The 23458-nt window shown below is 46.4% G+C and overlaps 2 protein-coding genes across 5 annotated transcripts in view; one reads left to right on the top strand and one right to left on the bottom strand.

Moving 5' to 3' along the window:
* The first annotated feature begins 34 nt into the window (after window positions 1-34).
* LOC128343055 (uncharacterized) lies at window positions 35-15223 on the top strand. Of its 2 annotated transcripts, none has more exons than XM_053291505.1 (6): window positions 35-745; window positions 6697-7442; window positions 7893-8019; window positions 9248-9987; window positions 11357-11477; window positions 14536-15223. In XM_053291505.1, exons 2-6 carry the CDS (start codon window positions 6723-6725, stop codon window positions 14832-14834), a joined length of 2007 nt encoding a protein of 668 aa, XP_053147480.1. In that variant the 5' UTR covers window positions 35-745; window positions 6697-6722; the 3' UTR covers window positions 14835-15223. The 2 variants fall into 2 exon arrangements, with proteins under 2 accessions (XP_053147480.1, XP_053147479.1); XM_053291504.1 differs by lacking the exon at window positions 35-745 and adding an exon at window positions 5088-5217.
* A 1904-nt stretch (window positions 15224-17127) lies between these two features.
* Window positions 17128-23458, bottom strand: part of LOC128343108 (zinc finger protein OZF-like) — a 39549-nt gene continuing 33218 nt past the window's right edge. Inside the window, exons 1-2 of one of the 3 annotated variants that reach the window (XM_053291631.1) lie at window positions 22220-22354; window positions 17128-20304 (exon numbers count right to left, since the gene is read on the bottom strand). In XM_053291631.1, coding sequence (XP_053147606.1) covers window positions 18847-20178 — 1332 coding nt within the window. In that variant the 5' untranslated portion in view covers window positions 20179-20304; window positions 22220-22354 and the 3' untranslated portion in view covers window positions 17128-18846. Of the gene's footprint in view, window positions 20305-21226; window positions 22355-23458 lie in introns of those variants that run through there. The other 2 variants (XM_053291630.1, XM_053291632.1) reach the window with 2 other exon arrangements.

Genomic DNA, 23458 nt, shown 5'->3' on the forward strand with positions numbered 1-23458 from the left:
TAGAAAGCTAGAGTGTCAGGGAAGCAGCTTGACTCAAACCTTTCTCCCTGATGTCTGAGCCCTATTCAGACATTATGTTGAATGTTGTGTTGAACGCAGTGTGTGAAGAGGGATCTGGTTTTCAGGGAGCAGGGAATGTTGTGCATGGAGGAGCAGCAAAAATATTTGCATAAATAATTGGGGACACCTATATTGGGCAGCAGCGATATAGGAAGATGCTGAAAGGCATCATCTCAAACTGCGTAGGAGATGGCAATGGTAAACCCCTCCTGTATTCTTCCAAAGAGAACCACATGGCTCTGTGGTAGCCAGGAGTCGACACCAACTCGACAGCGCAACTTTACTTTAGTACAACAGCTGGGGACCCAAGGTTGGGAATCCCTGGTTAACTCATGTCACAGTGAGATGAGTTAGGAAGGAGGGGTTTAGATTTGTTAGGCACTGGGATACATTTTGGGGCAAGCAAGGCCTGTACAAAAGGGACGGGTTGCACCTGAACCAAGATGGGACCAGATGGCTGGCACTTACAATCAAAAAGGTTGCAGAGCAGCTTTTAAAATGACGCATGGGAAATAACCGACAGGAGCTGGGCAGTATCCCATTCGGCAAAAGCCATCCTTTAAAGTGCAAGGGTGCAAAGGATTAAGATAAAAACAGAACGAGACAGAGCAGAACCACATAAAGAGCAGACAGAAGGCTGTGCCAAAGCTGGTCCAAGAGTCAAAAGAAAGATAGCAGACACCAGGTAAGAGATTCAATGTATAGGTGCTTATATGCCAATGCCAGAAGCCTCCAAGCCAAGATGGGTGAGCTGGAGTGCTTGGTTGCTAACGCAGAAATAGATCTAGTGGGCATAACAGAAACATGGTGGAACAGTGAGAACCAGTGGGACACTGTTATCCCTGGATATAAACTCTATAGAAAGGACAGGGAGAGGAACTTTGGAGGTGGAGTAGCACTGTATGTTAAAGGAGGAGGACTGGAGTCCCCCACATAAACCCTGTGGGTGACAATACAAGGCCTGAAAGGAAATGTGCTACTGGGGATGTGCTATTGCCCTCCGGATCAAAACACTGACAGTGACTGGGAGTTGCAGGAGGAAATCAGGAAGGTGTCAAGGAGAGGCAGGGCAGTAATAATGGGTAACTTAAATTACCCACACATAGACTGGGTAAATTCACAGTCCGGTAATGACAGAGAGGTCAAATTTCTAGATACGCTGAATGACTATGCCCTAGAACAGTTGGTCTTGGAACCAACCAGAGAGAAGGCCACCTTGGACTTAATCCTGAGTGGCACCCAGGACCTGGTGCGTGATGTCAGTGCCATTGACCCTTTAGGGAACAGTGACCATAATGCAATCAAATTCAGCATACATGTGGGGAGAGAATCACCAAAGAAGTCTAACACAGACACTTTGAATTTCAGAAGAGGAAACTTCTCCAAAATGAGGAGTATGGTGAAAAGAAAGTTGAAAGGGGGAAAAAGGAGAGTCACTTCCATGCTAGGGATTATTAGGAAGGGGATTGAAAAAAACTGCTAATATTATAATGCCCTTATATAAAATGATGGTGAGGCCACACCAGGAGTACTGCATACAATTCTGGTCACCACATCTAAAAAAGGACATTGTAGAACTGGGAAAGGTGCAGAAGAGGGCAACCAAGATTATCAGGGGCCTAGAGCACCTTTCTTATGAGGCAAGGCTACAACAACACCTGGGCTATTTAGTTTAGAAAAAAGACGACTGCGGGAAGACATGATAGAGGTCTATAAAATCATGCATGGTGTGGAGAAAGTGGATAGAGAGAAATTCTCCTTCTCACATAACAGAAGAACCAGGGGTCATCCCATGAAACTGATTGCCAGGAAATCTAGGACCAACAAACAGAAGTACTTTTTCATACAACACATAATCAACTTGTGGAATTCTCTGCCACAAGGTGTGGTGACAACCAACAACCTGGATGGCTTTAAGAGGAGTTTAGATAACTTCATGGAGGAGAGGTCTATCATCGGCTACTAGTTGGAGGGCTAAAGGCCACCTCCAGCCTCAAAGGCAGGATGTCTCTTAGTACCATTTGCAGGGGAGTAACAACAGGAGAGAGGGCATGCCCTCAACTCCTGCCTGTAGGCTTCCAGTGGCATCTGGTGGGCCACTGTGTGAAACAGGATGCTGGACTAGATGTGCCTTGGGCCTGATCCAGCAGGGCTGTTCCTATGGCTTGCCACCTCTGATCCTGATGGCAATTTACAGGCTAATAGCCATTGAAAGCCATGAATTTATCTAATCCCTTCTTAATACCACCTAGATTGGTGTCTGTCACCATATCTGTCAGCAGTGAATTCCATAGTTTAACTACATGTTGTATATTGTGTGAAGAAGTACTTCCTTTTGTTTGTCCTGAATTTTAGAGCATTTGGCTTCAATGGATTACCCTGGGTTCTAATATTATGAGAGAAAGAAAAAAAAACCATTGATCCACTTGATCCACATGATGATGCATAATTTTATACCCTACTACATGCCCCCACCCTTACCCTCCTTTTTTCTAAGATAAAAAGGCCCAAATGTTATAGCCATTCATTGTAGGAGAGTTGCTCCAGCCCCCTAATGACTTTTTATGGTCTTTTTATGGCAAGTCACTTTAAAGAGGGTGTTAGACGTCAGGAGGAAAATGCTGGGTGGCAGGGGTCTCAGCCATATCTCTGAGGCCCAGGAACAGTCAAGAACAATGTGCTTGTGTGTCAGAGTGGGAGCTCTCCTCCAGCCCATTGGCCAAAGAAGCCTCTCTGCTGTGCCAGCCCTGGGCTTGTGAATGATGGAGAAGCCAGATAGTTGTCAGCTCTTGTCTCCCTGCCCACCTCCTGTCTTTCTTATAGGATTGCCAACATTTCATTGCCAGAATGAGGGACACAAGTTTGGGGCTGGGGTGTGGGGCCTGGGGGTGTGGGTGGGGTCTGGAGGAGGGGATGGGTCTGGGAGATATACGCAAGAGTAATCAAGAGCCTGAATATCAGGGATGTATAAGTGACTGAATTATATGAATAATCATGCTATTGAATTACATTAATAATTAAGCTGCCGGGTGAAAATTAGATCCTTTATTTGCTCTAGTGGGCTAACTGATGAGTTATACAGCACCCAGACTGTATAAACCCCAGCAGTGCACAGGTGATCTGTCTCCTCTGTCCAGGAATGGAAAGATGGTCACACTACAAGAGTAACAGAACTAAAATAATCTGTCTCGCTCAATTGGGATGAGTGGCTACAATTTCTTGAAATGGCTTGAGATGCCAGGGTCGCAGTCCGGCCTGTGCAGTTGTTACAGTTATAAGGTTATAACTGGAATTATAACCAGGAGGCACTGGGCTAGTGGAGGTGGCCAATGGACAACCCCTCTCCCTTGCCAATCTCTCTGCCAGTATCATCAAATCAATTAAAAACTGTGTTTGCTGGCATCACCATGGATATGGAATTATGGGCAGAAACCACGGCCTGTTTTTATGTTATTTCCATCCACAGATGCTTGCACAATGTTCCCAAGCCTTCCATTGCCTCACTCTACTCCACAATCACTTGTTCCATCCCATTACCCTTAGCAGCCAGCATTGTTCTTATTTAGAACATATAATAATAATAATAATGAGTAACCAGAATGTTGGGGGGCAATATGCTAAAATCATTGTAAACCGCTTAGAGAGCTCCGGCTATAAAGCGGTATATAAATGTAAGTGCTATTGCTATTGCAATAATAATAATAATCATCATCATCATCATCATCATCATTCAATTTCTATACCGCCCTTCCAAAAATGGCTCAGGGCGGTTTACATAGAGAAATAATAAAAAAATAAGATGGCTCCCTGTCCCCAAAGGGCTCACAATCTAAAAAGAAACATAAGATAGACACCAGCAACAGTCACTGGAAGTACTGTGCTGGGGGTGGAGAGGGCCAGTTACTCTCCCCCTGCTAAATAAAGAGAATCACCACGGTAAAAGGTGCCTCTTTGCCAAGTAAGCAGGGTATATATTTATATTATACTACTTTCCAACCAAAAGGTTCTCAAAATAGTTTACATAGCAAAAGGAATAAGATCCCTCACAACTGATTTACACTTCATGATGGTTTGTTCCATTGTGACTTTTAATTGTGTGCTTATGTTTGTTTGTAAGCTGTTGTGGTTGCTGCTGCAGAAGCAAAAGCGGGAGGGGAGAGAGCAGAGGGGAGGGCCATCAAGTTCTTGAAACAAAATAAATCATGTTAAGAAGAAAGGCGGGAGTCAAAACTGTGCATCACCCAGAAACCGCCTACAAGCAGATCCCCATCTACCTTTTGCCCCCGCCCCTAACTATTCCCCAGAGCAAGGAAAGCCAGCATGGGGCTTTCTAGCTGCTGTGGGACTACCATTCCCATCATCCTGAGCAGCCACAACAGCTGGGATTGGGAATGATAGGAGCAATAGGCCAGTAATGGCTAGAGAGCCCCAGGCTGGCCACACACCACAGTCAATGACTTGCAGGAGCAATCCACAAAAGCATATACTAGACATGTATTTGTCTTTTAGGTGCCACAAGAGGTTTGGTTGTTTTTGGTGCAGCTGCAGACAAACCCGATTACCCCTCTAAAGCAGGGGTGGCCCACCTGAGATTCTCCCTCATCCCCAGCTGCAGTTGTGGCTGGGAATGATGGGAGTTGTAGTCCATCAGGTTGGCCACCCTTGCTCTTAAGGAAAAAAACAGTCCTGAAATTAGGCTGCGGGGCCTTTAACTGGCTGGCACTGGCAGGAACCTAGTCAGCGAAGCTTATTTCTAGCATAAAGATGCCATAGGGAATCTACATCTGTTGAATTTGTACCTGCCATGCACTATTAAAGGCACAGGAGTGCTTCTTGCGGAGGAGGACAGAAGGTGAATGGGAATATTTTAAAAGAGAGAAGGGGAAAACAACAACAGGAGTTTTGTGCGTGTGTCTGCTGCCGCCGTCCCCCTGCAACGACAAACTAGTTTTTCAAGAGAGGCTGAATGGGTTAAATGAACAGAGAGCTCGTGCCTAGAGAGGTCCAGAAAGGTGAACGGAGGGGAATGCTCTCCACGTTCCTGTCCCGCCTCCCTCTTGTTGAAAAACTTCCTTTTGCATTTTCCAACCTGCGAGCAATTGTGCCTTGCAGGTTGCAAGGCGGGAGGTTTTTCAATGGAAAGCCTGCAAGAAGAGGGTGAGTTCAGGGAAGAGAAGGGAAGCCTTGGCTGCATAGAAACCCATTGCTGGGGGAAAGGAAAGCACAGGGCTGCAGATCGAGTGCCCACTGCCCAGCTGCAAAGCAGGAGAGGGCACCTTCCTTTTAATAGTTGTACATGGAAGAAGGGAATGTTGGTAGGTGCAGCTTTTCTCCCACCCACCCCCGTTGTAGGACATACTGCACCTATCAGAATTCCTCTTCCTCCAGACAACTACGAAAGGGGTAAGAAGCCTTGATCTCATTTGCACTTCGTTAACCTGAATCAATTAGCAACATCCAAACTGCCCCCAAACCTTTGTTTAAGAAGGTGTCTGTGCTGTTGGTGATCCCAGCAGGGTCTCTTTCACCCCATTCCAAACAGAGCGGCAGCCGATGTGCAGGACTCCAATACTCCAGTGTTTAAGTGAAGGGCTTAGATGGCTTTGAAACAGGAGAGACAGTGTGGTTTAGTGGTTAGGAGTGCTGGGCAAGGAATGGGGAGTCCCAGGTTCCAATTCACCACAAATTCAGTCAGCACATTTAGCACAACCTTGGAAAGGCTCCCACTGGGTGAAGCTGGGCCAGTCACCATGCCTCAACGTAACCTACCTCACAAGGTTGCTACGGGGATAAAATGGAAGAGAGGAAGTCCTTACACTACCTGGAGTTCCTTGGGGCAAAGGTGGAAGAGCAACATAATGTATTTTAAGCTGGCATACTAAATGGGGAGGGACTCCCTGGAAGAGTATCTGCTTTGAAAGTGGATGGCCCCATGTTCAATCCCTGGTATCGCTAGGTAGGGCCGGGAAAGACCCTTGCTTGAAACCCTGGACAGCCACTTCCTGTCAGAGCAGCAGACAGTAGTGAGCTAGATGGACCAGCGGTCTGGCTCAGTAAAAGGCAGCTTCCTGGTTTTAACCTGTGGACCTTTAGTTTGATAGGGTATGGCTCTTACAATCTCAGATAAGATCATGACAGGAGCCCTCAGCAGACATTATGTTGCACATGCATGCAGGTATCTGTACATATGGACACGTTTTTGTGTGAATGGCTGTTCCTGCATTCATTTTTGAAGTGAGCCTGGGTGCAGCTCCCCTCAAATACATAAGTATGGATAGGAAGTGTACAGCTGTACGTGTGTTGACATAACATGTCAATAACTAAATGGGAATAACTACATGCATACAGATCTATATGTGCATACACTGTGCACAGCTGTACATATGTTGGACAAAATGTGTCAGTAGGGCTAGTGAGAAATCAGATTATGTTATACAGTAAACTGCCACTGATTTAGGGCTCAGTCAACACAAGGGGGTTTCTCTCCCAGGATTTGTGTTAAATTAGCATAGTGGTAACTCTGGGAGCTTCAGGACTGAGGAAGGGTTTGAAGGCAGGACTCCACAGTCTAAATCCTACCCTCAACACCACAGTGTTCATTCTTTTGCGATTATCGAAGATGCTTGTTATTTACAGGACAGTTGAGACCACTAGGAATAAAAATGGAGGAACCGGACCAAGAAGGACCCAGAGCAGAGGAGATATCAGAGGCAGGAAGAAGAGATCCCCATGTTGTCCAAGCTGAGGCAACTGGAAAGGTTTTGACAGGGGCCTCCCTGTCCCCAGTAAAACAGGAACTGGAGGAAAGGCTACAGCGGCACTGGAAAGCCCCGTGGCTGGACTTCCTGAAGCCAGTGCAGTCACTTCTTGTAGAAGGGAAGAGCCCACAGCTGCTTGAGCATACATCAGGGGAGCACTCTAAGGATTTCCAGGCCTCCTCCAATGGAGTAGCCAGTGCCAGCCAGTGGCCCAGAGGAGGGCATGTGACTCAGACCTTTCCACGCCTTGTGAGAGAAGGCCTTGTGGCCATTGAGAATGGCCTGGACTGTGCAGTGACAGTGAAAGAAGAAATCCCGGCCAAGGACCCTGTGAGCTTGGAGATGCGCTGCCACGACTTCAGGCACTTCTGCTACCAGCAGGCCAGAGGGCCCAGGGAATCATGGCGGCAGCTTCAAGGGCTTTGCCATCGGTGGCTGATGCCAGAAAAACACACCAAAGAGCAGATCTTGGAGCTGGTGATCCTGGAGCAGTTCCTGGCCATCCTCCCCCGGGAAATGCAGATGTGGGTCAGGGACCGTAATCCAGAGACTTGCGCCCAGGTGGTGATTTTGGCAGAGGATTTTCTGCTAAGGTTGCAAGAACCTGAGAGACAGAAGCAGCAGGTGAGGCAGTTTCTTCCTGATGGTTTGGCTGGGCCCAGAGGAAGTGAAGCCTCATCTTTGCAGCTTGGGTGGGGACTGTGGAGATCTAGGGGTGCAGGACCACACAAAGACACACACAGACACACACACCTACCTGATTGTTCCCCTTGAGATTCTGCTGCTGCCCACAACCGTTTCTAGGCAGATTGGCCTCCTTGCACCTCCCTGAACTCGAAAACAAGGCATTTTGATGGGGGTCCTAGCTCAGTGGTAGAATATTTGCTTTGCATGCAGAACATCCCAGATCTAATCCCTGGCACCTCCAGATTAGGGCTAGGAAAGATTCCTGCCTGAAACCCTGGAGACTCACTGCTAGCAAGAACAGACAAGACTGAGCTAGATGGACCATTGTTCTGACTCCGTACAAATCAGCACCTCCCTATGTTCCTATGATGGTACTTCCCGTTTCAGGGCCCAGGGATGTCTGAGGAAGCAGTTGCTACTGTGTCTGAGGGAGAACAAGATCCATCCGATATGGGCGAGGCACAGTTCTGCACAGAGGCTTTGCAGAAGGGCAGAAGGAAAGTCAGCATGCTGGGTAAGGATCTACCTCGCTTGAATTATTGTATTGTCCAAAGATTCCCTAAGAATCCATGTATCTTTGGTGAGTTTTTGCTGGGCTATACCACTTCGCTGGGCTATGCCACTTCAGATTGCAGGTTGGGTCTCGCGTGACCGAATACTCTTCTGTACAAATCAATAAACAAAATCCTTGAAAACTGGCATGTCTGATAGAAGACTCATCTGGAACCCTTCTTTCTGGTTTGGTAGTTTTCTTTGTGCAAGGATGGTTTTGTTTTGTTTTTAAGTGAAGGACTGTTCTGTCATGGAGCCCGTGCCTGCAAGTTGAACAGGTACAATCCAGATACAGGTTTCCCATCTGACGTAGACCTTTATGATACAGGCTGTGAATTCTACTGAAGTTTTGTGGGAGCTAATGAAAAAGAAATAGCTTGTAATATTCTTATCATTTAGCTTTTTTTTGATAACTTTTAATTTCAAAACTTCAAAGTTTGTCATTTTAATTGGGGTTTTAGTCTGGTGTTTCAACTTTCTAAATTTTATTAATTTTTTATTGTTCTATATTGTATCTGTTTTGTTAATGTTGTAAGCTGCCTCTAGTAGTAGTGCACTGGAGCATTGAACTAAACTTATTTTTAATAATAATAATAATAATTATTATTATTATTATTTCTTGTTTACACAGTCAGACAGGTGTTATTGACTGGTTTGTTTTATCCAGACATCGAGTCCTTCCCAAGGACCTGGGATGCCAGAATTTTATTGTCAATGTTGTTGTTGTTGTTATAGATATCGTCGCAGAATATAGGCTGTTCCCAGTAAAGCTGCTTTTTGTAATTGGCTGATGGTGATTTCTGTGGCCCCTATGCTGTTGAGGGGCTCTTCAAGGTCTTTTGGAACTGCACCCAGGGCGCAAGTTACCACTGGGATTATTTGGGTCTTCTTCTGCCACAGCCTTTCCATTTCCATTTGTAGATCTTTGTATTTGGTGATTTTTTCTATTTCTTTTTCTTCTATTCTGCTATCCCCTGGTATTGCTATGTTGATTATTTTGACTTGTTTTTCTTTCTTCTCGATTACAGTTATATCTGGTGTATTGTGTGGCAGATGTTTGTCTGTTTGTTGTTGTTGTTAATAATAATAATAATAATAATAATAATAATAATAATAATAATAATATTTGAGGGACAAGGTTCTCTCAGGGGCATCATTTTGCTTTAATCAAATCTTCACTCTCTGAAAAGCTCAGGGGTGTCCAGAAATGAAAAAAAAGAAGCCGCACAAAACAAGCCTCAAATCTGGGGAACGGTTGGCAGTGGAAGAAGGAGACCTTAACATTGTCCAGGTTGGGACTTCTGGAGAGTTTCTGGATGAGACAGCACCACAGCTGATTAAACCGGAACCAGCAGAAGGGTTCCACCAGCGTTGGGAAACCCAGTTGCAAGAATTACTGAAGACCACACAGTCGCCTCACTCAGGATGGAGAACCTCACAGCTGCCTCAACCTGTACCAGGAGAGCCCTTGAAGGATGTTCATGTCTCCTTGAAAGGGACGGCTGATGCCAGCCAGTGGCCTAAAGGAGCACATGTGACCCAAACCCTGACAGGCCTTAGTGGGGAGGCCAGGCCAGCTTCTGCTAATCCAGACTCCTCTGAGAAAGGGAAGGAGGTGACTCTGGAGGAGGACACGGGCAACATGGAGATGCAGCGCCAATGCTTCAGACAGTTCTGCTACCCGGAGGCTGAGAGGCCCCGGGATGTTTGCAAGAAGCTTTGGGAACTTTGCCATCAGTGGTTGAGGCCAGAGAGACACACCAAGGAGCAGATCCTGGATTTGCTGATCCTGGAGCAGTTCCTGATTATTCTCCCTGTCAAAATGGAGAGCTGGGTGAGGGAACGGGGACCAGTGACCTGTGCCCAGGCAGCAGCCCTGGCAGAAGTTTTCCTCCTGAGACCTCAAGAGCCTATGAGACAGGAGCCAAAGGTAGGAAGGCTGACCTCTGGAGAGATCTTAGCTCCATGCTAGAGTCCTAGTAGTCTGTGCAGACCCCTCCCTCAGCATGTTCAACTGGTATGAAAAAGCAAGTCTCTGGTTTGTTTGTTTTTTTGTTTATTCCATTCTTCTAGTCATAAAGTGATTGCACACATAAAACTGTAAATAAAATATAAATCAACTACATCAAAAAAGGAACCACAAATTTATTATGAAAAGCAATAATAATAATAAAGTAATCATAAAAAATAAGAAGAAGCAACCAAAAGGCAGCCAATACAAGTACCTAAAATGCAAAATAGAGGCCTGGTGATACATCCAGGTAGGCACAAAAGTCAGCCAGACTGGGTGCAAAATGAATCTTCTGAAGCAGGGAGTTCCATATCCTACAGGGGCAAGAGAGAGATTCTCTCTGGGAAAAGAGAGACATTCTAACGGGTGCCATTTCTTTCTTTTTCCAGGATTGGCCCATGGAGGATGTGGAACTCTCTGTCTCAGGAGATTTATTTTGCTTCCAGCCTGTAGGAAAACAAATGTCAGAACACCTTAAGTTGTTTAAAATGGACCTTACTTATTGATTACAGAGAAGGTAGAATAACAGTACTTACTATTGTAAGTACTACTTTCAATGTTACTTCTCTGATGAATAGGAGAAAGGGTGGCTTAATCACCAAAAGCAAGAGCTGTCCAACAGGAGGCATTGTGAAAATCGCACAGGGTCCCTGCTGGCTGTGTGGCGTGTGTGAGATCCCACTGGAAAAGCCGACAGAGGTCTGCGAGAGTGTGTGGGTGCTGAGGAAGCTCTTTTCAAAGCACTCTTTATTGGAAGAGCCTCTGGTATCTCGTGCCCAGTGCCCCATTCTGTACTTTATAGAGGCATTCTTGTAGAATTGAAATGTAAACACAGCTGACTTGGAAGGATTGTAGCTTAGTGGAAGAGCATCTGCTTGACATGCAGAAGATCACAGAATCAAACCCTAACATCTGCCAGGAGGGCTGAAAAAGGTTCCTGCCTGAAATTGTGGAGAACCACTGCCAGTCAGTGTAGACAATACTGGTCTAGATGGACAAATAGTCTGACTATTACATAGTCAGACTATTACATATTAAATAGACAAATAGTCTGACTGAAATAAGCTGCCATGAGGCAGCTTACTCTGTATCTCCCTTCACTGAAGGAAGCCCAGCCCTAGTTCTTGCTGCATGGATTGCACTGGCACTGGTGGTTGAATCCTGACTCTTGACTTTTGTCCCTGGGCCAGGGAGGGTTCTGCCATTGTACCTGTGCAGTGTACTCATGCATTCTCTTTCCCAGACTTGTCAGTGATTCCTGAAAATTACGTCTTTTTTTGTCTTCCAGATTCTGGAATCACCAGAGGCCGAGTTGAATCTTCTGAAGTCTGGACAATTTCCATCAGACACCCTGAGAATGGCACAGCAGCCTCTGGAAACCAAAGAGGAGGAGGACATCAGCTTATTAAGTAATGATTCTTGTGCGCTGATTCTTTTATCATTTAAATATATTTGTTTGTATGGCATCTTATGTAATGTAGGCAAAAAATAGATAGGTTGCTGTTCTCACTACCCTATGACATCACAAAGCCAGTGCTCTACCACTGAGCTGCAGCTCCTCTCTATCTGGTGAATGCATTCTGTGGGGCAAACATTTCCGAAAGGGGAAAGTGTTAGGGGGTTTCCAGGTGGAAAACCACTCCATTTTAAAAGAGAAGTTCTTACTGCTTTTCTACGTGGCATCCAGAGGATGTCCTCAACCATTGCACAATTGTGTAGTGCCATCTGCTGGTGATTTGCTGCCGGTCCATGCTGAGAATGAAGGTTTTTGTGACTGTAGTACAGTTGTCCTTTGCCAACGCAAGGGTTCTGTTCCTGGAAACCCTTGCGGTTGGCGAATCTGCGGTTGGCGAGGCATAGGATTACATTATAAACAGGGGGTTAGGGGAATCCTGAATGCCGAAGTGGCTAAAATCCACAAAAATTGTTTTTAAAAATCCCCGCTGACTCCTGGAAAAGGTCCCCTTACCACCAGGACAGATCCCCTGACCCCGAGAAATGAGCCTCCTGAACCCCCCAAAATCTGCTCTGAACCCTCCAAAATCACCCTGCCCCCCATAAATGACCCTGTGTCCCTCGGATTGACACTGTGACCCTGGAAATCGCCAAAAAAGGACAAAAATGTTTTAAATGGTGCCAACTGCAAATACTCAAGCAAGGGGGAGTGACAGTTTGCGACTGGCAGATACACAAATCAGCAATTGGCAAACCTGCGGTTGAAGAGGGATAACTGTACAAGGTTCTCTAGATGGCAGTAAAGCATGCTATGAATAAAGTTGGCGACTAAGTATAAGATGAGAGCTTACTGAGAATCAAGACCCTCCTGCAGGTTGCCACTCTCTTTTCTTCTAGGATCCCGCACGTAGGTTACCTAGGAGGAAGGCTCGTGGTGTGGTTTCTAGTACACCCCCTGCTGGCCAGCTCCTGTTTTCCATTAATTCACATTTGCCAGAAATGAAATTTGAAAAGGAATAGGTTAATAATGAAAGGCAAAAGCTGGCCAGCAGGGGGTGAATTGGAAATCACACCAGGAGCTTTCTTCTTAGGTAACCTCCCCATCAGATCCCAGAAGCAAAGACAGTGGCAATATGCAGGAGGGTCTAGATCAGGGTTTCTCAACGTGCGGGTCCCCAGATGTTGTTGGACTTCAACTCCCATCATCCCCAGCCCCAGTGGCCTTTGGTTAGGAATTATGGGAGCTGAAGTCCAATTACATCTGGGGACCCACACGTTGAGAATCCCTGGTCTAGATGAGAGATGTGCACGAAGCATTTGATGCACATTTGGAGGGGCAGAGAGCAGTCGCTTTAACAGGAGGGAGGCAGATCTTACCTGTCCCTCCGTTGCTCTTCCACTGCCCCAGAACGGCGCTGTCCATATTAAGCAGCCCCATAGTCTGTTCTTGAAAGCCATGCTGGGGCTGCTTCTTGCTTGGGAAAAGGAAGTTCTCTGTTTGCAGCAGCCTGTGGCAGCGTTGGCCATTGCTGACCACTTCAAGATGGCGTCTGCACATGCTCAGATGCCATTACCAGGCCAACACTGCCATAGGCTGCTGGGAATACGGACAGCATGGGGCTGCTTAATACGGACAGCACTGTGCTGGGGCAGCAGGGGGCAGAGGAGGAGCAAGGGAGGGACAGGTAAGACCTGCCTCCCTCCTGTTAAAGCGACCGCTTGCCCCTGCTGCAGAGATTTGGCTGGAGCGGCTTGAAGCATTTTGGCACCTTGAAACAGAGGCGCCAAAATGCTTTATGCACATCCCTAGTCTAGATTCTCTGTAACCTCTCACCTCATATTTATCCACAAGGTCTGTTCATAGGGTGTTTTACTGCCTTCTAGAGAGTGTCCGCCTTTAAGGGAAACTCCCTGTTTGAAGCCTTGGAGAACCCTTGTCAATGTAGACACACATCAAACCAGGTGGAGGATTGGCTTGCCTCTATCGAAGGCAGTTTCCGGTGTTTCAGAGGCACCTTCCAAAGAGCGGGGAAGGAAGCTTTGTTACCCGATTCATTGTGCTTGAGACGAGAAGATTGTTGCAAGATATAATGTGACATGCAAGAGTCTTACATATATAATATAAAGCTGCTTGGGCTCACTCATTCACTCACTCATGGATGTGAAACTCCCAGACCAAACCACAAAAGATAGAAACATGCTGTTTTTGCAGGTAGGATCCAGGCCCCATTCAAACTACCACCCCCCCAATCAAAACCCCATAAAATTTCATCACTTTCTCAGAAAAAGTTGACAAACTCTTTCATTGGAAACAATGGGGAATGGGCTCTCATTGAGTTACATAGACTCCTGCTAACGGAGCAAAGAGGCATCTTTTAATGTGGTGATTCTCTTTATTGAGCAGGGGGAGAGCAACTGGCCCTATCCATCCCCAGCACACCATCCCTCCAGTGGCTGTTGCTGGTGTAAAAAGGAAACTTATGTTTCCTCTTTAGTCTGTGAGCCCTTTGGGGACAGGGATCCTTCTTTATTTATTTATATCTATGTAAACCACTTTGGGAACATCTGTTGAAAAGCAGTACATAAATATTCTTTGTATTCTTATCCGCAGACGCCCCCTGAAGGCCAGCCTGCAAACTCAAGCCCTTTACTAGAGTTCAGTTGCCACCGGCTCGGCTGGTGGCTACGCAGGGTTGGGCCTTCTCTGTTGCTGCCCCGAGACTCTGGAATGTGCTCTCTGCTGAAAAAAGAACCTCCTTGGCAACTTTTTAAAAGTCCCTAAAGATTCATTTTTCCACCCAAGCTTTTTAACTGGACTGTGGTTTTGAATTGTTTTAAGGTTTTCATTGTTTATCTGTTTTATGTTGTTGTAGACTGCCCAGAGATGGAACTTTGGGGCAGTCTACAAATTTGAAAAATACACAAATAAATAAAGTGTGTGTGTGTGTGTGTGTGTGTGGTGTTTCCCCTTCTTCTTCCCTCTCTTACCCACGATGATTTGATCCTTTACAGATAAATATCTCCAGATGAATGTGTGCTTCAACGTGGAAACTCGAGAGCTGCGGAAAAGGCTCCTGGCCAGGCAACGGCAGAGGCGCCACCGAGCTCGCCAAACTCCAGAGCAACGGCTGCAGCGGAGGCGCATCGAAGCCGAAAGGAACGCGCAGCGCAGGGCCAACGAAACCCCTGAACAAGCCGCACAACGGAGGCAAAAGGATGCCCAGAGAAAGCTGCAAAAAAGGAAATGTCCCCCCAAAGCTGCACTGCCGCAAGATTCTTGCGATACCTTGACTGGGACAGAATATTTGTGATGGCGCCCAGCCTGGGTTAATTCCATTGGAGACGCTGGGGAGGTGGCTGAAAGTAGCTTCTGTTCGCTTGGCCTTTCTACTTCTAACGTTGTGCTAGAAAAAATATGGATGATGGGGGCGGCTAAATAAAATGCCAGGCTCTGGGTCGCCTGGGCTTGTACAGAATATTTTCCCAGCCCTGTTAAAGAATGTATGCAGCAAGCCATAGGGAAAGCTCCCTTTGATTGTACTGCAGTGAGGTAGTGCAGTGTCTTTCGTCAGGTCTGGGCCACTCTTAATTTATCTTATACGTGTCTTTTATTTCAGCCCTTGTTGCTTGTCCAGAGCTGACAGATGGGCCAGAAATATGAGCGCCTAAATCTGTTTAAAAAATTGTATTTATTTTGAAACCTGATCCATCTCATGCTTTTGGTAGAATCCCCATGCAGCTTCCTGGCCGTGCACTTTGAAGATTGGCCCATCCTGAGAGATCACGACTGCCTACCCTTGTGGCAGCACAAAGCGCTTTGACTGAGGCTTTCTAGAAGGTGTGTCCCATCCCTTAAAAGGATCTGCAGTAGCAGGCGCTGGCAAAGAGGCCACAAATCCTTGGACAGCCATTGCCCATTATAGGGCATAGCTGAGCTAGGTGAACCAATGCTCTGACTAGGTAGAAAAGATGGTTTTAAAATTCAACCCACTCACTCATCGCTGCTCTTTTGCTTTGGTCCTTCCCTATGAAGGGAGCAACCTTTTTTCCTGGAGTGATGGGAAATCCCAGAGTTTGCTTGGACTTGCTCAACTCGTAAATATCCCTGTATATTCGTACTGTGTATCAGATGCCCCAATGCAGATGAATTTGCAGCACCCACCCACACCAAATCCCCCACGTGGTTGTGCAGTGGCAGCCACTTTCCCTGCAGGCACTGCTCACATTTCTGGCACAGGGTGGGGTTGGGCAGGCTCTTCTACTGGAAACAGAAGCACAAGGAGGGTGGGGCAGGAAGGGGGAGGGGACATCTGGGAAGCAAAGTTCCTCCCAGCACTTCCTCCATGGTGGAACCCTAACTTCCCGGACGTCTCCATGCCCCTTCTGGGGATCTCCCCATACTTTCTTTACAGGAGAATACTCCCCCCCCACACACACACACACCATGCCTTGAGGAACTGCACGGAAATGCCCATGCTGGGAACTGCCACTTCCAGGTTGCAGCCAGGGTGGTGGAGTGTGCCTTCGATTCATTGGCATTGGGGCGTCTTGATGCATAGCCCTACTCCATATGAGCGGAAGCACATGGGGGGAGGGGCTCCCCTTTCATTCTGCACCCCATTTGCATCACTCCCCACCACTCCTGAGGGCTGGGGGACCGTCCAGTGCATGCATAAAAGTGCTTTTTCTTCTTTATATTAGCTGATGGCAACTGGCTCAGCCAACTTGCTAAGTCTCCATGTCCTTAATGGGGAAATTCAATCTACATATTTGTGATAATAATAACAGCCAGTGAAGAGGAAGAGAAGGAAAAACCAGAGGCGCAGAGTCACCATCACCACCTCCACTGCTTTTCAAGGTGGAGATAGGACTGGACAAGATCCCAGCCTGAAACCCTGCAAAACTATTCTCAATCAGAGGAGACAATACTGAGTTAAATGGACCAATAGTCTGACCGAGTAGAAGACAACTTCCTATCTACCTGTGTCAGCTGGAACTGGCCCCTCCCAACTCACATTATAGGAACATAGGAAGCTGCCATATACTGAGTCAGACCATTGGTCTATCTAGCTCAGTTTTTTGTCTTCACAGGCTGGCAGCGGCTTCTCCAAAGTTGCAGGCAGGAATCTCTCTCGGCCCTATCTTGGAGATGCTGCCAGGGAGGGAACTTGGAACCTAGATGCTCTTCCCAGAGCTGCTCCATCCCCTGAGGGGAATATCTTATAGTGCTCACACCTAGTCTCCCTTTCATATGCAACCAGGGTGGACCCTGCTTAGCTAAGGGGACAAGTCATGCTTGCTACCACAAGACCAGCTCTCCTCTCCTAATTGTGGTGACAATTTGCTATTGATTGGTTTTATGGAAGCCGCTCTAAGAGCCTTGACCTCTGGAGGGCAGGGTAAAAATAAACAACACAAACCAAACATCCCTTCACTCAAATGTGGGTGATCCTGAGCCCAGATCTTCTGCACCCCACGGAGTGATCCTCCAGAACCATCAAGTGAGATAGCAGCAAGAATTCCCAATTTGTCTACACGTGGAAAACAGATAGCTGTTAGGACACATTCTCTTGAAAAGTAGGTTGTAATGCGGAATACAGGCTATTTTAACATCAAATCTACAGTTTAATCCATATGTAGACATTACATTTAAATTCTATGTACCAATACATTTTAAATTTCTAGCCAGCCCCACTCACTTGGGAATGATAAGTATGTTAAAAGCAAGGTATGTCGAACGTTTGGGTTTGTTTTTTTGGGGGGGGGGACATGCTACAGTCAAATATTCCACTCCATTGTAATGCAGTGGGTTCTAAAGTTATTTTTGAAAATCAAGAGTGAGCAAAAAAGGTAGAAAAATATTTCATATTCTTAAGTATGAGCAATGTTCTGTTGAAGAAATGCCATCCCAATCTTGGGTACCAACCATGTGCAAAAGCTGCTGAAGAAACATTTCAAATGCCTGTCATTACATTTCAGAACCGCTCATGCCTGTGACTCACCCGAGGTTTCCAACACGGTGTTTAAAAGAAGAAAAGGATGAATGAACTAAAGCAACTTTTGGGTGAAAAATGAGACATCATCTTGAACGATGCTGGAAACAGCAGTGAAACAGCTAGCTCCTGTCTCCTCTCCTCTTACATGCAATGGGACATGCTTTGTGTGGTGTCATCATCATATTCTGGCTTTTCTCTGATTCTCATCATGGGCAGCCCCCAATGTGGAGAGGGGTTGTGAGGATACAATGAGTGGTGTCACTGTAACGTGGCAGGTATGGCTGTCACCAACCACTGGCTCCTGGAGCACGTGCGGGAGCCCAACCTTTGGTTTTGGAAGGACTATGTCAACACTGGACATGTCATCCAAACCTGCCAGTGTTTGCATATTCTACCCTACTTACAGTCCTGAACCCAACATTGGTATCCGACTTCATATGTAGGTTACAGATGATGAGTTCAGAATAGTAACTAGGGTAGAATATACAGCCATTGGAGGGTTCAAATGACATACCCAATACTGGCATAGTCCTCCCGACACTGGAAGTCGGGCTCCCGTGCATGCTTCAAGAACCGGTGGTTCATGGCAACCATACTTGCCGCATAATGTGTGATGCCACCTGTAGAAAGGTGGCCCTTCAGAAGATGGGCAAGTCCTAATAGACAGAGGAGTGTATAGCCGCTGTTTTGACACTGGGTGCACCTTTTGTGTAAAATCTAGTTTGGGCCTCATCAAGTTTTCTGACCACTAGTGTGCTAGAAGCTGGCATGGAACATCTGGTCCAAAGACAAGCTATTTCAAGACTCTGAGGTCATTTCCACAATCAAAAATTGTGTTCTATCCGGGTTTGGGAGCTGTGTGTGCTCAAATATTTGGATGTGTGGAAGCAAGGTAAGAGGAAAACCTGGGCAGAAGTGATTGTGTGGAAGCAAGGCAGAGGAAAACCTAGGTAGCTTTTCCTCCTACTTTGCTTCCACACAATCACTTCTACCCAGGTTTTCCTCCTACCTTGCTTTCACACAACCAAAAACTGGGAGCACACACAACTCCCAACCCTGAATAGAACACAGTTTTCAGTTGTGGGAATGAGCACTCTGACTATGGTGTGGATCTTTCTAGACATAAGCACTATGCATTCCTCAACCATCAAAGCTAATCCAAGTTTTTCCAATCTCAAGAAGTAGAATAGGCTTCTCATTCTTGCCTAAAATCCAACTATCTACAATTTGCATCTCTGTGTGAATCTTCTGATGCATACAAAGAATTTAGTGCAAGGATGGCATCTTTTCTCACACCCCAAAGATTTCCTGTGCACATTCTGATGCACTACGTAAGCATTGGGCTGTATCTGAAACTTTGTCCTGCATCCAAGCATTCAAAGGCTTTCTCCCCTGTGTGCGTTCTGTTGTGTTTAACAAGGGACTTTTTATCAATGAAGCTTTTGTCGCACACGGAGCACTGATATGGTTTCTCCCCGGTGTGGATTCTCATGTGAGAAACGAGGTTCCCTTTCTGGCGGAAGCTTTTCCCACAGCCTGAGCATTTGTATGGTTTCTCTCCAGTATGAACCCTCTTATGATTGACGAGCAGAGAGCTAGTATTGAAGCTTTTCCCACACTCAGAACATTTGTAAGGTTTTTCTCCTGTGTGGGTTCTCATGTGTTTAGTTAGGGACGATTTAACCCGGAAGCCTTTCCCACAGACGCTGCACTGGTAGGGTTTCTCCCCGGTGTGGGTTCTCTTATGTGTAATAAGGTTGGATTTCGAATTGAAGCTTTGGCCACAGTCGGAGCATGTATATGGTTTCTCCCCTGTGTGTAAGCGCTTATGTTCTATAAACTGAAAGCTGGTGCTAAAGCTCTTCCCACAATCGGTACATTCGTACGGTTTTTCTCCTGTGTGGGTTCTCACATGTGAGACCAGGTTTCCCTTATTTACAAAACTTTTGCTACAGACTGAGCACCTGTATGGCTTTTCTCCCGTGTGGGTTCTCACGTGCATCATCAGGGAAGTGCAGTGAGAAAAGCTTTTGCCGCACTGGGAGCATTTGTAGGGCTTCTCCCCAGTGTGAATCCGCATGTGAGAAACAAGGTTTCCTTTCTGGCTAAAGCTCTTCCCACAGTCGGTGCACTGATATGGTTTCTCTCCAGTGTGGGTCCTCTCGTGCGTCACCAGGTGAGACTTCTTACTGAAGCTCTGCCCGCATTCGGAGCATCCATAGGGGTTCTCTGCTGTGTGGATTCTCTTATGGGCAGTAAGGTTGGATTTCAAATGGAAGCTTTGGCCACAGTCAGAACATGTATATGGTTTCTCTGCTGTATGCACCCTTATATGATCAAGAAACTCATAACTATTGCTAAAGCTTTTCCCACAATCTGCGCATTTGTATGGTTTATCTCCAATGTGGGTTTTCTCATGTGCGACCAAGTGGAGTCTCTGGGGAAATGTTTCCCAACAATGTGAGCATTGATAAGGATTTCCCTCTGCTGGCACGTCACTGGCCTCTCCAAAGTCAGCACCTGTGCTGTCTACCTTACTCCCAAGAAGTTCCTCTTGGAAGGTACTTTCATTTAAGCTGCTATCACCTTCTTTGGGAAGAAGAGCTTCTTCTGTCGCCTTCTCGGGATGTTCCTCTCGGCCCTGTGGATTTCCTGGCATCTCTTCCCACCCAGGACATGGAAAAAATCTCCCTTTGTCTTTTTTTGGATGCTAATCTATCAGAGTTCTCTTGCTCACACCTTTCTGGCTGATGGTTTTCTTCTTTGTTGTTCTGTACTTGGTCACCTGGAGCAAAGAACAGAATTTTTTTTTAATCGTTTTTTCACAATGGTAGGAAATATAGGGCTCCAGCATATTCAAACAATGACAGAAATATGAATACTGAGCCTAAAAGTAGTAAAAAAAGGTGGTAAAACAATATTCAACAACCCACCCCTAAACATGTTATAGAAACAGAATGCCCTCAAGCCACACTATGGGATTTGTACCCAAATGGTTTGTGTGAACTGTAAATATTGCAGAACATGTAGAGAAGCAGTTCAGACAAACCGCACCTCCACACAGGGAAAGGTGCCCAGTGTGCCGGCGGGGGGCGGGGCACACACATGCTCTTATCACATGTCAATGGGCCAGCAAACACAGTATTGTCCAAAATGGCCCAGTGGCAAAATCCCTTAGCCAAGCTCACCCACCCCAGTTATGCTCCCACCTACAGTGCAAAGAAGAAGAAGAAGAAGAAGAAGAAGATGATGATGATGATGATTAAGCTGGTTGCCTTGGGATACTTTTTAATGACGTGGTGGTATATACATTTAACAATAAATAAATAAAATCATCACTATTTAGAATGATTTATAAATCACTTTTCAACAACAAAAAGTTATCAGAACAATTTACATAGCAATAGAAAGATAGTTCTCTGTCCCAAAAGGGCTCGCAATCCATTTGCGCGTGTCTGTGTGCGCGCACACACACACAACACCATCAACAGCACCTGGGAGAGAGGGATGCTATGCTGGGCTGAAGAGGGACAGTTGCTCTCTCTTTACTAAATATAGGAGAGCTGCCACTCAAAAGGTGCCTGTTTGGCCAGTTAGTGGGGGGTGGGTGGGGGGCAGTACCATACAGGTACTGTATGTCATGAGTATTATTGTGGGTGCAAAGCAGTTTGGCAAACGTTAACTCTCATTACCAGCATCTACCTTACCTGTTTCCTATACAATAGGCTGTTGCCTAGAAAAGCTTGTTATGCCACCATCAACGGGCTATTCAGTCCTTTCACTGCTTTATGGGGATGGGGCTGTAGTTCAGAGGAGAAGCAGCTGCTTGCAAGCACTGCTTTGCATGCAGATGCAGAAGGTCCTGGGTTCATTCCTTACCAGCTTCAAGAAAAGGCTCGGCAAGGGGAAATCCCTTGAGAGCTGCTGCCAGTCAGTGTCAACAAACTGAGCTAGCTGGACCAAGGGTCTGACTCAGTGTCAGGCAGCTTGACAAGGTCATCAGGAGCATCTATTGTTCAGTGTTGCAGGCACTGCACTGCATGCAGAAAGTCCTACATTCAGTCCCTGGCATCTCCAGGTAGGGCTGGGAAAGACCTGGAGTGCTGCTTGCCGGGTCAGCGTAGGCAATACCGAGCTAGATGGCTCAATGCCGAGCAGCTTCCCATGTGACTCCTCCTTATATTATTGGGGGGTGGGAGGCAGGGAGGACCATAGCTAGGTGGAAGTGCATCTTCTTTCCACGAAGAATATCCTCATTTCAGTCCCAGGTAGCTCCCGGTAGGACAGGGAAAGACTCCTTTCTGGAACCATGGGCAGCTGCTGCCAGTTAGTGTAGACAATACTGAGCTTCATGGACCAAGGGTCTGACTCAGTATAGAGCAGCATCCTATGTTCATCAGAGGGAGCACATGTTTTGCATGCAAAAGGTCCAAGGTCCAGCTCTTGGTAGCATCTCCAGATAGGACTGGGAAAGACACCTGTCTGAAACTCTGGAGAGCAGCTGCCAATCCGTGTAGAAAACAAGGAGCTAGATGGAGCCAAGGATTCGATTAAGGAGAGAGCAGCTTCATAGGTGTCACAAAGGTCTTCTTTGTCTGCCTGCTACAGGCTAACTGAGCTGCTCCTCTGGATTAGGTCACTGTGGGTTGTTCTTTCTCCTGAAGCCAGGTCTTCTCTCCCTTCTTACTGCTTTGACTCACCTGCAGCTCCACACTGTTTCTGCATTGATCTCCTTCAAGAAATGGGCAGCAAGTTCCCTCAGCATCAGCAAAGACTCCTGAGCACTCCAAAAAAGCAAATTCCCACCACTGAAAGGGGGGGGGGGAGGCGGAACAGGAAGGTGGCCAGCTGGATGCACTGCTCTTGGGCCCCTCTAGGATTCCAAACTCTGTTGATTTAACCCCTAGATAATCTCAGAGAAAGGAACAGTGTAGCAAGCAGTGGGCTGAAGGGATAGTTGCCATTGCTATGGTGATGCTATCGCTAGCAGGCCTTTTCTCTGTGCCGTGTGCAACCAGCCACAAAATATGCAGGTGTTTCTTTCTTTCTTTTTTTTAAGTAGTTCTAAAATAACATTTGTGCAGCTCAAAAATTCAAGTCATGCAAAAGCTGGATTATGTTAGATGTTGTAAAAATGACCAATAACCATGAGCAAAGTTTAGTGAGTAGTCCAGGCTCCTCTAGAATCCAGACCCTGACCAAACATCCCTATTTGTCTCCCCACTGCCAGACATTTCCTGCTGACTCCACTTCAACTCCACTTCTAGTCAATGAATATAATGCTCTTCTTCAATGGAGCCACCTCAGGAAGCCACACTGGGAAAGGTTAGCCACCTACAGCAACCTGGCTGCAACACTCCACCACACCAATCGCAGTTTCCAGCCATTTCTTAAGAGGGCAGCCCCATGTAGAGTATCTTGCAATGAATGAATGAATACCAAAGAAACACCTGAGGATTCTCATACCTGAATCACAATCACACAACTGTCTCGGTACTGGCCTTCTACATGGAAATAATGTGGTGCTCTTGCTATTCCAACTGTTTATCACCATCCTTCCTGTCTTAGGAACATAGAAAGCTGCCTGATACTGAGTCGGACCCCTGGTCCATCTAGCTTAGCATTGTCTACTACACTGACTGGCAGTAGCTCTTCATGGTTCAAGCAGGAGTCTTTCCCAGCCCTTCCTGGAGATGCTGCCAGGGAGGGATTGAACCTGGGACCAGCAGCATGCAAGTCCTATAGTGGATTAGTGTCAGGACATCCTAAGAAGAATGACAAGGAAAGCCCACTGAAATGTACTAGTTCAGGGGTGTAGCAAGGTTGGAGTGGGCCCAGAGACGAGATTTTAAAATGCCCCCCCACACACTGAAGCTCAGCTCATGAAGTAAAGAAATCTTAAATGAGGCTGAATAGTGGTAACAAAAAGCATTGAAAAA

Source organism: Hemicordylus capensis, chromosome 2 (assembly GCF_027244095.1).
Source record: "Hemicordylus capensis ecotype Gifberg chromosome 2, rHemCap1.1.pri, whole genome shotgun sequence".
NCBI classification, from domain to species: Eukaryota; Metazoa; Chordata; class Lepidosauria; order Squamata; family Cordylidae; genus Hemicordylus; species Hemicordylus capensis.